Below are 14,145 nucleotides of genomic sequence, written 5' to 3'. Positions count from 1 at the left end.
GCTTCCTCATGTTCTCCCACACAGCTCCAGTGTCCCAAGGCTTTGGGCTGTCCTCAACTGCTTTCCCAGGCCACAAGCAGAGAGCTGGATGGGAAGTGGATCTGCCAAAATTAGAACCAGTGCCAATATGGGATCCCAACATGTGCAAGGTGAGGACTTTAGCCAATCGTACGGAGCCCAGTCACATGTCTTTTAAAAGAATGAAGTTTGACCTCTTCCTCCTACCATAAGCAAAATTAACTCGAAATAGATTAAAAAAAAAAAAAAAAAACCAAATGGAAGAGCTGAAAAAAACTCTTAGAAGAAAATAGGCATAAATCTTGATCTTGGTTTATGTTGGAACAGGCAACAAAAGAAAACAGTAGAGAAATAATAAAACGTTTGTGCTGCAAAAGAACAAAGAAAGATAAAAAAAAAACCACCAAATGGAAAATTTTCACAAACCACATATTCAATAAAGGATTTTTTATCTGGGATTTTCAGAGAACTCTTCTGACTTAAAAAGCATAGCTCCCGGGCCCGGCGGCGTGGCCTAGTGGCTAAAGTCCTCACCTTGCATGCACTGGGATCCCATATGGGCACCAGTTCTAATCCTGGCAGCTCCACTTCCCATCCAGTTCCCTGCTTGTGGCCTGGGAAAGCAGTCGAGGATGACCCAAAGCTTTGGGACCCTTCACCCGCGTGGGAGACCCAGAAGAGGTTCCTGGATCCTGGCTTCGAATCGGCGCAGCTCTGGCCATTGCAGTCACTTGGGGAGTGAATCATCAGACGGAAGATCTTTTTTTCTGTCTCTCCTCCTCTCTGTATATCTGACTTTGTAATAAGAAATATTAAAAAAAAAAAAAAAAAAGCGTAGCTCCCTATCCCTGATGCAGTAGCCTAGTGGCTAAAGTCCTCCCCTAGCATCTCCATGATCCCACATAGGCACTTGTTCATATCCCAGCTACTCCACTTCCCTTCCAGCTCCCTGCTGTGGCCTGGGAAAGCAGTAGAGGACGGCCCAAAACCTTAGGACACTGCACCCGTGTGGGAAATCCAGAGGAAGCTCCTGGCTCCTGGATTCAGATCAGCTTAGCTCTGGCCATTGTGGCCACTTGGAGAATAAACCAGCAGATGGAGGATCTTTCTCACTGTTTCTCTTCATATACCTAACTTTCCAGTAAAAATAAATAAATCTTTTAGAAAGCATAACCCAATTAAAAACTGTTTGAAGGTTGTGAATAGGCATTTCTCTAGAGAACATATGTAAATTATCAATAAGCACCTGAAAAGATGCTCAACAGTTTTAGTCATTAGGAAAATGCAAACCAAACTATAAGATAGTGCTTTACACCTGCTAACATGGTTGTAATTAAAATGACAACTTGTTAGCAAGGATGTAAAGAAACTGAAATCCTCATATAAACTGTTGGGAATGTAAAATGACTCAGTCATTGGGAAAAATAGTCTGATTTATCCTCAAAATGCTATTGTTTGACCCTACAATTTCATGCTTAACTATACATCAAAAAGGAAGGAAAACATAACATCGGCATTATGCATAATAATTTAATAATAGAAGCAACCTACCTGTCGAGTCAATTGATTACTGAGTAAAGAAAATGTGATATAACCACATGATGGAATATTACTGGGCAAGGAAAAGGAGCAAAGAACTGGTAGACAGTACCTCATGATAAACCATGAGAACATTATAACAGTCTTGAAAGATCACATAATGAGATGTCTAAAATGTGTATAACTGAAGAGACAGAAAATGGGGTCTGTGCCATGCTTAAGCTGCCCCTTGCAGCACTGATATCTCATATGGGCACTGGTTCAAGTCCTACTGCTCTACTTCCTATCCAGGTTCTGGCTAATGTACCTGGCAAAGCAGTGAAGGATGACCCAAAAGCTTGTGCTCCTGCACCCATGCGGGACACCTAGAAGAAGCTGCTGGTTCCTGACTTCCCAATCCCCGTCACTGCAACCATTTAGGGAGTGAACCAGCAGATGGATTTTCTCTCTCTCACTCACTCTGTCTTTGGAATAGATAAAAGAAAAAAAATCTAATGTTAAAAAAAGAATATATTGGTAGTTCGAAAGGATCAGGGATGAGAAAGGAGGAAATGGGAAAGACTACTAAGGTTTAGGGTTTCCCTTGAGGTGATGAAAACTTCCTAGAAGTGTAGTGCACAACTCTACTAAAAAGTGTTACATCATACAGTTAAAGTGAATGAATTATATGAATGTAATCCACGTGCTTGTATCAATCAAATGTTTTAAAAAAAGGTTAAGTGTGATTAGTATAGACATGTATTTGGAGATGGTTTAGATCTCTAAAGTTGGAGGATTTTGATACCACATTCAGGCTCTGTTACTCCACTGTCGCACATCTTAGTCATAGTTTCTTTGTTTGTAAAATGTTCAGTAATTTCAGGATAATTGTGATGTGCATAAATCCATTAACAGGTGCTGGTACTTAGTAAGTACATATTGCATGTTTTTACAATTATTAACAATATTATTTGCTTTCTTCTGGCTAGTATACCAACATTTGAAGTGATTTGTCCTCAGAAGTTGTTTTACCTCATAAAATGCAATTTCCTGTCATATTTGTGGTAGATTGTTTTATTTTTACCATAGAGTCATGTAGTAAGTCATTATTATTGTTTGGTCAGAGAATCAAGACATCAAGTCCTACTCATCCTCTGTACCTTTCAGTAACAGTACAATATAGTTGTCTTCATTAAAATCTACCCTATGCAATAGGTGACTTTATCTACATTTTGTTAGAAATGCTGCCTGTTATAACTGAGCTGAATTTTAGAATTCCTATTTTCTGTATGTGGAATAGTGTTTTTAAATTAATATATAAATTAAAATGCAGTAAGGTTTTTTGCAGGTCTGTGTACTGAGGTAAAGGCCATAATAAATGGCAGCTTTAATACTTGGAAAGATATCCTTTAGTCATATGATGTTCAGCTTTGTGTTTAAACTTCATAAAATGTATTTATGTTTCATAAGTTTTTGCCTGACTTGCTGTTTTTGTGCAGATTTTTCAGTTTCATCCGTGTTGATGGGTTCAATTATAGTTCATTTCACTGCTGCATATTAATTTATTGTATCAGTTCAACATAATTCATTTATTGTTCTGCTAATGGAGTCTTGGTTGGATAGTTTCTGGTTTTATTATACAAGGAAAGATGTAGTCATAAATGATAAAATACATTTTTTAAAAAAGATTTATTTATCTTTATTGGAAAGGCAGATTTACAGAGAAAAGAAAGATCTTCCATCTGCTCATTCACTCCCCAAATGGCTGCAATGGCCAGAGTTGAGCTGGTCTAAAACCAGGAGCCAGGACTTTCTTGCAGGTCCTCTATGTGTGTGCAGGGTCCCAAGGCTTTGGGCCGTCCTTCTGCTCTTCCCAGACTACAAGCCTGGAGCTGAATAGGAAGTGGAACAGCCAGGACATGAACCAGTGCCCATTTGGGATCCTGGCATTTGGAAGTGGAGGATTAGCCAATTGAGCAATTGTGCTGTGCCATAAAAAACATGTTTTTGGAGTGTAAGTGGTAGAATTATTGGTATGTGACACAAGGGTTGAAATGTAACTTAATTCTTAAACTTCAAAGGCCTATATAAATTATATTAGAGGAGGTAATAAAATATTCCATCAGGTAGATAGGTCATAGCTTACTTTCTCTTCTTGCTGAAAGTTTAAATTGTTTTCAATATTCCATTATGAATGATACTATGATGAGCGTCTGTGGAACCTACTTTCCAGGGATAACCAAGGAGGCATGTCCCAATAGCAGCCTTGGAATAGTTATAAAACCTTTTTTCAATTATTAGAAAAATTAAAATATAGTGACTGTCTGATTTAAATATTAGGCAAGTTGGTATGTGCTTTGTATATTTCCTCATTTAATCCTAAAATAATTCAGACATAACATAATCAAGCCATTTTTAAAGGTAGGCTGTTGTATTGCAATTGCCTGTATATAGGTCTTGTAAGAATTATTATATTTTATTTTTGAACCTTTACAGTTTGCTTTAGTTCCTGGCATATTGTAAGGCCCAGTCATTTCATTTATTGAAACAGATTTTTTTTTAAAACTTTGAGTATTCCTAGCCTTATAAAATTCTGTTCTTTACTATTTTTGTTTGCTGAATTGTAGTCTACAAATCTCTGAGAAACGAAATTGGTAGGCAGGAACTGACTGCAAGGTGTACCTGAAAAAGTTCTATTTAAGACTATTTCTGCCTTTAATTTCTTTTTTTTTCTCAGCCATCTCTATTGAAAATGTGTTGAGGAAATTCTAGTTGGATTTTTTTTTAGATTTTTTTTTATTGCAAAATCAGATATATAGAGGAGGAGAGACAGACAGAAAGATCTTCTGTCCGATGATTCACCCCCCAAGTGACCTCAATGGCCAAAGATGAGCCGATCTGAAGCCAGGACCCAGGAGCTCTTCTGGGTCTCCCACGCAGGTGCAGGATCCCAAGGCTACAAGCAGGGAGCTGGATGGGAAGCAGGGCTGCCAGGATTAGAGTCAGCGCCCATATAGGATCCTGTCATGTTCAAGGAGAGGACTTTAGCCACTAGACCACCACACTGGGCCACTACTTGGATTTTTATTAACATTTACCTGCCATTGTAATTGTTCAAAATTATAATTGGAATTGTAGCAGATAAAAAGTATGTTTTGGGATCTTAGTTTACATTGCACTTTTTAAAGGATGTATTGATTGATTGAAAGGCAGCAGTACAAAGGGAAAGAGAGTTAGGGAGGGAAGCAGGGAGGGAAAGAAGACGACAGAGTGAGAAGTCTTCTGTCTGCTGGCTCACTGCCCGCATGGCCTGGTCAGCCAGTGCTGGGTCAAGCTGAAGCCAGGAGCCAGAAACTGCATCTGAGTCTGTCATTTGTCTGCTGGTGCCTGGCAGGGGCCCAGGTACTTCCAGTGCTTTCTCAGAAACATTAATAGGAGCTGGAATGAAGTAAAGCAGCCTTACTGGAAGCAGTTTGTGCTGGATACTGGCATCACTGGCAGCAATTTAAACCACTATGCCACAACACTGGCCTCATTGTGTTTTTCTTACAGCTCGGCTGTTTGTTGCAAGCCCCTTTTCTAACTGTGCTATTATAATATGGAATTTTGTATAAAAAAAGAAAGAAAGAAAGAAAGGAAGAAAGATAGATGCCTGGGGGAGCTACTTTAAAGTCTGTGGTTATGATTTTTTACAATTCAGTAACCTTTTTATAATAAAAATTTGAAGTTATTATTGATAAGTTAGTATAGAAAATTGTGTTGCAGGTATAATTATCTTTACTGTATTTTTAGTTTGATACTATAAGGAAGATTTTAATATATTAATTATTTGTTTCCCCTTTAGGTATGGCTGATGGCAAGCATTGTACTTTCCCACATCTACCTGGCAAAACCTTTGTCTATAATGCTTCTGAAGATAGACTGGAGTTGTGTGTGGATGCTGCAGGACATTTCCCCATTGGCCCTGATGTTGAAGATTTAGTTAAAGAGGCTGTAAGTCAGGTTCGAGCCGAAACTACTACAAGAAGCAGAGAATCAAGTCCCTCACATGGGCTGTTAAAACTAGGTAGTGGTGGCGTAGTGAAAAAGAAATCTGAACAACTTCATAATGTAACTGCCTTTCAGGGAAAAGGGCATTCTCTAGGAACTGCATCCAGTAACCCACACCTTGATCCAAGAGTTAGAGAAATAAAGCATAACACAGGGACAGACTTTGGTCATAGTTCCACCAAAACAGAGCCTCCTGCATTCACGTCTGTTTCTGGTAGCAGTGAGCTGGTTCGAATGGCACCTGGGGTAGTCACATCCAGAGATGGCAGGAAGCTGGATCCTGAATTGGTTGAGGCCCAGCGAAAAAAATTGCAGGAAATGGTTTCTTCTATCCAAGCTTCAATGGACAAACACTTACGAGATCAAAGTACAGAGCAGTTACCATCTGATCTTCCTCAAAAAGAAGTTGGGAGTTCTGGGAATCTTCATACTGGCATGACTGAGTCTTTTTCTTTAACTGGTGGCACTGAAAATTTGAATACAGAAACAACTGAAAGCTGTGTGGCAGATACATTGGGAGCAGAGCTTGCCACAAGGTCAGAAACACAAAAGGGAAATTCTGTGGAAGAACCTGAAGAGATGGATAGTCAAGATGCTGAGATGGCTAACACAACTGAGCCAATGGATCACTCTTGATTTAGTTAGAGGCTGATAAAGCAGAGTGTTTATTGTGAATATGTAATATTTGTTGGCTGGGCCACATAACTTGATTAGTCATTAAAAATCTTGTATGTATGTAATTCAGAGATTATATCTTGTTATTCAGTGCATGATAGCAGTGTGTGATTGGCAATAGCTTTTAATATTCTGCTGCCCAGGCTGGCTCTGAGTTCCTATAAGCTAGTTATTAGATCTGCTGAGATGAGTTTCCTCCATATATGTATGTAGTTAATTGGAAGTTCTTTGTCATTTTAATTCCATGAAAGTTTTAATGTTTCAAACATGAAAATTGTCTTACTGAATTTGCTTGATTTCTGAAAAGGCCAGAACTAGGGAGGAAGTGAGATTTTGCTAATGTTGATGTTGTCAAGATAACAATTCCTAGATTTATTAATGTGTCAAAAGATTTAGGTAAATCTGAAGGTTGAACTAAATTGTATCTTAAAAAACATAAAATGCTTCATTAAACAGATTCTGACATTTCCATGAATGTGAACACATTCACAGGGATAAGTATTCTTGGCAAAAAATATCTTAAAAATGGAGTGTAACGATACAATTTGCTAATTTGAGCAAAGTTGAAGAAAAATGTCTATTCTAGAATGATAGTGTGATTCAGTTATGTTGCTGTCTGAGCCAATACAACCAGTAGTGTGCTCTGCTGATAATACGTTACCATTAGTTGTTGAATCCTGGCCTAGTAAAGAATCACCTAATTTTTTTTTTTAATCTTGCGGAAAAGTGGATTGCAAATTGTGGTAGAAAATTAAAGAAATAATGGTAGCAGTAGTTAATCTCTAATTTTCAGAGTTTGTCAGATTCACAGAGAGTAAATATAAATAAGAATTTAACTTTATGGATAAGTTACACAGTTTTACAGTTTTGATCAATGGTATTTAAGCCTGTATATGCTAATTGTCTTTGAGCCAAAAATGTTTTCTTCCTTTAGTAGCGTCCAAAAGGTATTCTTTGCTTCACTTGGGTTTGGATGCGTATCTTCCTGCATCATAACCTAACGGCGTTTGCTTGGTAGTGTATTTCAGCAAATCTTTAGTGCCAGTGTCCTTGAGAAGCAGCTTTCATGCATATTCCTTGAAGAAAAGAGTGTTCAATCAGATTGGTAATGCACTATTTTATCCTGTTCTGCAAATCTGTATTCTCAATTGTACATTTCAACCCATCTTCCTCCTCTGTTTGCCGAAATGAAGTTGAATTTGAGTGGATGAAAGACAAAATGTATGTTAATACAGTCTCTTGCCTAGAGCATTCAAAGCCTGGCCATCTCTATTTGCACACGTAACAGTTGCAGAAGTGCTTGCAGTTCTATAAGAAAGTATATCAGGTGTTTAAAAATCTTTATCTGTTGATTCATAAGGGATATAGACAGGATACAAACATGTTGTTCCGGATAAGAGAGGTTTTGCTTCTTTCTATGAAAGTATCTCTAACTGTATCTTCATATTAAACAAACTACTTCATTTTTAATAAAGGAAAGATTGGAGAATCCAGACATTTTACAAAAGCATCTGAGCAAGATATATACATACATTATTCCAAATAGCTTTTGCCACGTTTTCTTTTGTAATATTTTATTTCCATTCTTCTGTTTAGAAATTTAGTTTTAAATATCTGTGTATCTAAATAGCAGGAAAATTTAGAATCTCTACATTGTGCACTAGTTTTGCATAAGGTGAGAGTTGCAACTACCAAATAATATTTGTCACTTAATATAGCCAGCTTCTGTGCATTAAGAATATCACTCACTAACCACTATGATTTTTGGCCTTTTCAGCCATTGGAATATTTTTTATTTTTCTTTCCTTTTTTTTTTTTTGGACTTAAATATGATAAAACAATGTTTAATGAGCAAAAAAATGGACTGCTTCCAAATTATATAATCATCTCTAACAAATACTTTCTTCACCTGTGGCTTGGTGTGTTTAGTTAATAACTGACAAATCTTACAGGATTAAAGTAAAAATATCAAGAAGTAAATTTTATCCCCCAATTAAATACTTCAATGTAGTACAAGTTAGAATGTGAGCTTGTGAACATCAGAAGATGGGCTTTCTTTCTGCTAGTATTTACTGGTTTCTGTGGCCACAGGGGTAGTCTCTAGAAGTCAGGTATGGATAATACAGTAACAGTTTTGATTCTCCCTTTGATAAAGAATAAAAGGTTTGATTCTGAGAACTGATAAGAATTTCTTGAAATTATTTTAAACAAGGTGGAAATCTGGTGGGAAGTAGTTAGTTTGTTTTTTTGTGAAGTGGGCATATCATCGTGAGAAGTTTTCAAACAGTTTTTTTTTAACTTTTCCCACCCCCCCTCTTTTCTATGTATTTGAGAAACAGAGGCTGACTTCTGTCTGCTGATCGACTGCAATGGGCCAAGGCTGGGCTTGGTGGAAGCCAAGAGCCAGCAGTGCAATCCAGGTCTCCTGTATGGGTAGTAGGAACCCGATTACTTGAGCCATCACTGCTCTTCCCCAGGATGTGCAGTGAGCGGGAGGCTGGAGTCAGAACTGGAGTCAGAAACTGAATCCAGATAACTTATACAAGATGCTGGCATCTTAATTGGTGTCTTACCTGCTCGGCTATATGCCCACTCCCTCTCTCAGTTTTTATGCCCTTCCATATGGTTATAATCAAATGCATCACTATAGAATTATTATGACATTGCCACATCTTGGTGTCCAAAAAAATTTTTAGCCCTAGTTGTTAGTGTAAGTATGACTTGATAATTTATTTTTGCACTGTAGTGTCCTGTTGAACATTGAAATACAATTTTGAGTTTTTTTCTGCAGTAATTTGTTCTGTAGTTAATCACGCCGAGTTTAAATTGATGACCCAAAGCCTAGGTAGAGTTGAAAGTGGTGTATATCCAAAATACTAGTAATGAAAAACTAGTTGAAATTGAGAAAGACAAGATACTGCCAAATATTAAGAGAATAACATTAACTCCAGGGGAATGATTACTCAGAAACTAAGGAATAAGCCTATGTAGTCTAGCTTCTCCCCTTTTACTATCTTTCACATATTTGTTGGAAAATGTTAGGACCAACGCATGAAAAATTTAGTAAATGCAATTGACTAAAATGTGCTTCTTTCTACAACTTTTAGTTTGGTTTTTATAATCAAGGCTGCTACTTGCAATTAAGGTATCGATCTGAAGTGCATCTGTGATTCCTGGACCCTGTTTTGTTATGTTTCACTTCTTCGGAGATGTGCAGTGACCTTTACATATAGTCTTTTTAGCTCAGGGAATTCACTTGCTAGCAACTCACATACTACTAAGGACAGGTTTTTAAGAGATTGACAAACCACATGTTAGCTGCTACATGTAAAAATGATGACAGTATTATTTTATGTAGTTACCTCCTAATACTGCCTGCTAAATATTTAGACCTCACAACTAACTTTTAGGTAGAAGATAAACATGTAATTTCTGTCAGTAATTACATAATTGATCAATATAGTGAAAATATCATGGAATGTTTCAGTATCAGTACGATTTTGTCCTCATTTTATCAACAGTAATTCAGTTGGTTTATACTAAAAATGCTACAGTGCAGAATTTGAGTTATCTTGTTCTCAAAGCAGGTCCATCTTAAGATATTCATGAAAGCAAAACAGGTTTAGATACATATTTGAAGTAGCATGGGTAGGCATCCTACAGTTCAAGGTTATCAAGGTTAGCAAAAGGTTAGCAAAATTGTACAACCTCAAGGCTCTTCACAGTTCATTTAAGAAATTTTCAAACCAGAACTATTTATGTGAAAAATAGGTAAAATGTATATTTAAGAAATAAAATAGCAAAAGGGAGGTATGTCACCAATGTAATAAAATTAAGAATGTTTTCAGTTCATATTTAATGATCGTGGAAATTTTAATATTTGTCCCCAAATACCAGAAATTGTAAAAATTGTGAATTATTGGAGAAAAATGCCATTGTATATCTGACATTTAAATTTTTAAATTATGAAGTCTACATGCTTTTGTAGTATAATAATATAATTATTCTCTTGTAAAAGAAAAGGAAACTAGTAAAAAAAAGTTTTAGTTGCTGTTTTCTACTTGTATCAATTACTTAGTATCTCAAATTATAAAGTATTGCCTATTTTCCCTTAGAATGCAGAAATCCTTCCTGAGCCTTTATGCCTGTGGTAGAGCAATAAAAGACTGAAAAGGTTTTCAGTATTTTCAGGTTTGTTTGAATTTAAAGTCAATTTGTAAGAATTAGTGCCAAGAACTAGACAGTCTACTTTTTGGAGGAAAGTGCAATTTGAAGTATGTAAAAATAAACAGTTATAGTGTAAGCATTTAGAAAGAGTTAAGTAGCAAGTACTTCACTGCTTAGTAAAATAGTAGAGATGTTAAATCATTTTTAACACACTGCCTGTTAGCCATCATTTTCTGATTTTGTGATTATAAATTATATTTAAATGATGAGTATAATAGTGTATTTTAACAGTGTATAGTGTCCTACAGCACAGCTCACTGTACAGTATTTGAAGTTTTCTTTCCTATGAATAATAAAACTTCCCTCAATTTCTGCACATTAACTTTTTAAAGCAGTATTTTGTTTTTTAGTTTTCTGAAATTATACCTTAATATTACAGTGGGTGAACATACAGCTCAGTTTTATAGAGATTCTTAGTAATAAAGTTTGAAAGACTTCCTTAAGTGGATTATCATACAGGGACAATAATAAATCTCCTTGAAGATTTCAGTGCTAGCTGAAATGGGCTGATTTACAAAAGAATAAGCAAAATTTCTTTAGCCATATTGCATAATTGGATCATCTAATGCTTAGTGAATATTAACAAATGAGTGTTCTGATAACCAGAGAATGTGGTGTTTTGGAGCTGTACAAAAGATGCTGGTGGAGTTGTGCAGTGAGTTAAGCTGCCATCTGTAATGATGGCCTCTCTTATCAGAACTGTGGTTTCAGTCCCAGCTGCTCCATTTCCAGTCCTGCTCCCTGCGAATGGGGAAGTAACAGGAACTGGTCGAAGTATCTGGGCTCCTACCACCCACATGGGAGACAGTTACAGACTCCTGGCTTTGACCTAGCCATTGGAACCATTTGCAGAGTGAGTCAGTCAGTGAATGGATGATGATCTCTTTCTCTGTTACTCTTTCAAATAAATGAATTTTTAAAAAAACATTGATGAAATTAGATGAAGGGAAATACATGAAATACAACTAAGTTACACATGTACAGCTTGACAACACTCAACATCTGCTTGAAGATAAATCTACTTTTACATATACACTTAGTACATATTTTGTAAGTTTCATTCAGTAGTTTATAGCCCTTAATGCCTCGTTTTCTAGCACACCCCTTACTGTGTTGTGAAGATTAAGATGAAAGTGGTGCCTGACAAGGTGACACCCTAACCCGTGCTGTTACATAGTTTTAAAGCAATGTGGAATAAGGACCACATGTAGCCCTTAGGCTCTGGAGGATTGAATTTGTTCTGTGGCATTGCTGAAGTCCAAAACCTTTCAAGGCCTCAGTTTCTACTGTAGCCTTGTGGTTTAGTGATTCTTACCCTTTTGATCAGTTGACAGTGTCATCCTGGTCTCACTTGCTAAGGGTAGTGTTGGGGGGAGAGATGAACCTGAAGTAATCTCATGATTACCTTTGTATGTACTGTAGCTGCAATTGTCCCAAACTTGAGCTTCTGGTCCAGATATGCATGCTGTTGGTCACATGATCAAAATAGAACTCTAAAAATCTTGAGTGAACAAAATAAGATATCTAAGGACATTCAATTATGAATTTTTTTATGACTGGCTCTTTCAGACCTCAGTACTTTCCATTTTGACTGAGTAATTGTTTCTGGTCATTAAAAATGAGAATAGAAAAAAAAATCACAAGCCTTTCATTGATTTTTCTGAATTGGATATAATACATGAGAGTTAAAGAGGTTTTTAATTTGCTTATTTTCTTCTGTGGTCCATTTCTCATGCCTCATAATTCTTAGCTGAAAAACATTATGTGACAATCCATAGGGGTTATTCCTGTTTGTATAGGAAGAAATACATATGAGTTCTGTCTTAAAATAAGTTTATATTTGATTCATGGAATCAGTGTATTAGTCACAGGTAAAGCATTCACGTAGTCAAAACAAGTGGTGATCAAAGCCGAGCACCTTTTCTAGCAACTGGGGAGACATTTCTGTGAAAGGCAAAGTGTGTTTCTCTGCAGGCTTACAACCCAGTGATGGAATCATTCATAATAGCTGTTAGTGACCCCTCTCGTTTTATTCAGGCATTAAGTTAAACCCTTAAATAGTTAAACTTACAGTCAAAACAACTCTTCATTTTTAGGAAGTAATACAGATCAGATTGCTCAGATTAGCTAGTGGAACCTAAAGTTTATAGGTCGCAGATCTGATTTTAAAAGCCAGGTGTTTCAATAGTCTTTGCTCTTAATCTCAATGCTGCATTCATAATTTAGTAACGGGGTAGAATTTGGTAGGCATGTATGTCTTAAACATCTGTAGTTAAATCGCGCTTGATTTTAGGGATGCCAACCTGGTTTGAACTCACTTCAGTGTATAGTACCTGGCTTTAATTTTACTTCTTCCTAGTTCCCTTTCTGAACACCAATCCTCTTAAGTTCCTCATATCTTGGGATTGTTTCTCTGCTTTCCCCAAATTTGGAGTTGCTTTCAGAGTTGCTTAAATGACTAATCTGGGTAGATTGGAGAGACGTTGGTTAGATACAAAGTCCCACTGCTTCATTCCAAGGACATAGAGTAATTAAAGTTACTAGCTGAGTGAGTCTTGCGGCTTTGGAGGGAAGGTTTCTGATGTGATGTTTCTCAGGGTAGCTCAGGGACTACGTGCATCTCACCTAGGAAACATTCCTGTGGAATCCATTGTGCCAGAAATTTTGCCGAGCACAAGGAATAAACGTGAGAAAGACTTATTGCTTGCACCATGGTTATGTTTTTGATAAAGGAGCAATACATTTAAATCGAGTGCATGTAGAGGGGCTACTGGATGATATGGGATAACACTGTAGTAAGAGGAACTAATGCTTCCCAGGAGCTGAGACTTTAAGCTACTAGAATCTTTAAAAATCAAATTTGCAACATAGGCATCTCCTTGGGTCTCTGACTGAAGTCCTAGCTCCTATGATTCAGCTTCCTACTGTTGCATGGGGGAAGTCATGTACCAAAGTACTTGAACCCCTTCCACCTGAATCTGAACCCAGGATGGAGTTCCTGGTTTCTGGCTTCTGCCTTCTACCTGGCCCAGCCCCAGTTTTGAAGGCCATTTGAAGAGTGAACCAGCAGGTAGAAGATTCCTTTGTCTGCCTTTCAAATGTATTAATATTTAAAAAAAAAACTCAAATGAGCAAGAGTCAGCAACACCAAAATGTTTTACTTGTGGGATCAATCCATCAAGCGAAATTGAGATGCTGTGTTTGCCATGCCATAACCCCCAACCCTTCCTGTAAGGGAATGTTGTCCTGGGAGAATAGAGAGGAAATAGAACGCTTGCAAAGTGAGATTGCAAGGGAAAGAAACAAGCTACCCAGTAACGGGTATCCGCATTAAGTTTATAAAACCAACTTCAGATACACAACCTTATCCTTTGAAACTCAAAGGTGCCTTTGCTTCTGAATATGACCCATGTAAATTAAGTTCAAAGATGTATAATAAAAATAGAAGCAAAAAATTAAGAAAATCACATTAGGGGTTATAAGTCCTCAGTTATTCTTTCTTTAAACATTACCTGATTTCAGAAAGATTAGTACCATTTTTTTTCTAGTTGCTCATGACCCAGCTTCCTGTTTCCATTAAGTAGTGCTGCCCAAGTGCCTAGAAACTAGATGCCTACCATAAGTTTCATTATGCATTTTGGATTTAAGCTCATCATT

At 37.0% G+C, this 14,145-nt stretch overlaps 1 protein-coding gene across 1 annotated transcript in view; it reads left to right on the top strand.

The window, feature by feature from the left end:
* VCPIP1 (valosin containing protein interacting protein 1) overlaps positions 1-8,449 on the top strand; it is a 30,922-nt gene extending 22,473 nt beyond the window's left edge. The window contains exon 3 of the mRNA XM_004588024.3: positions 5,381-8,449. Within this exon, the coding sequence (XP_004588081.2) occupies positions 5,381-6,222 (842 nt within the window). The 3' untranslated portion in view covers positions 6,223-8,449. The remainder of the gene's footprint in view (positions 1-5,380) is intronic.
* Positions 8,450-14,145: the final 5,696 nt, after the last annotated feature.

The sequence above is a fragment of the Ochotona princeps genome, chromosome 9 (assembly GCF_030435755.1).
Source record: "Ochotona princeps isolate mOchPri1 chromosome 9, mOchPri1.hap1, whole genome shotgun sequence".
Taxonomy (NCBI): domain Eukaryota; kingdom Metazoa; phylum Chordata; class Mammalia; order Lagomorpha; family Ochotonidae; genus Ochotona; species Ochotona princeps.
The sequence above is the reverse complement of the archived record's forward strand: the minus strand, read 5'-3'. Positions and strand labels throughout refer to the sequence as shown.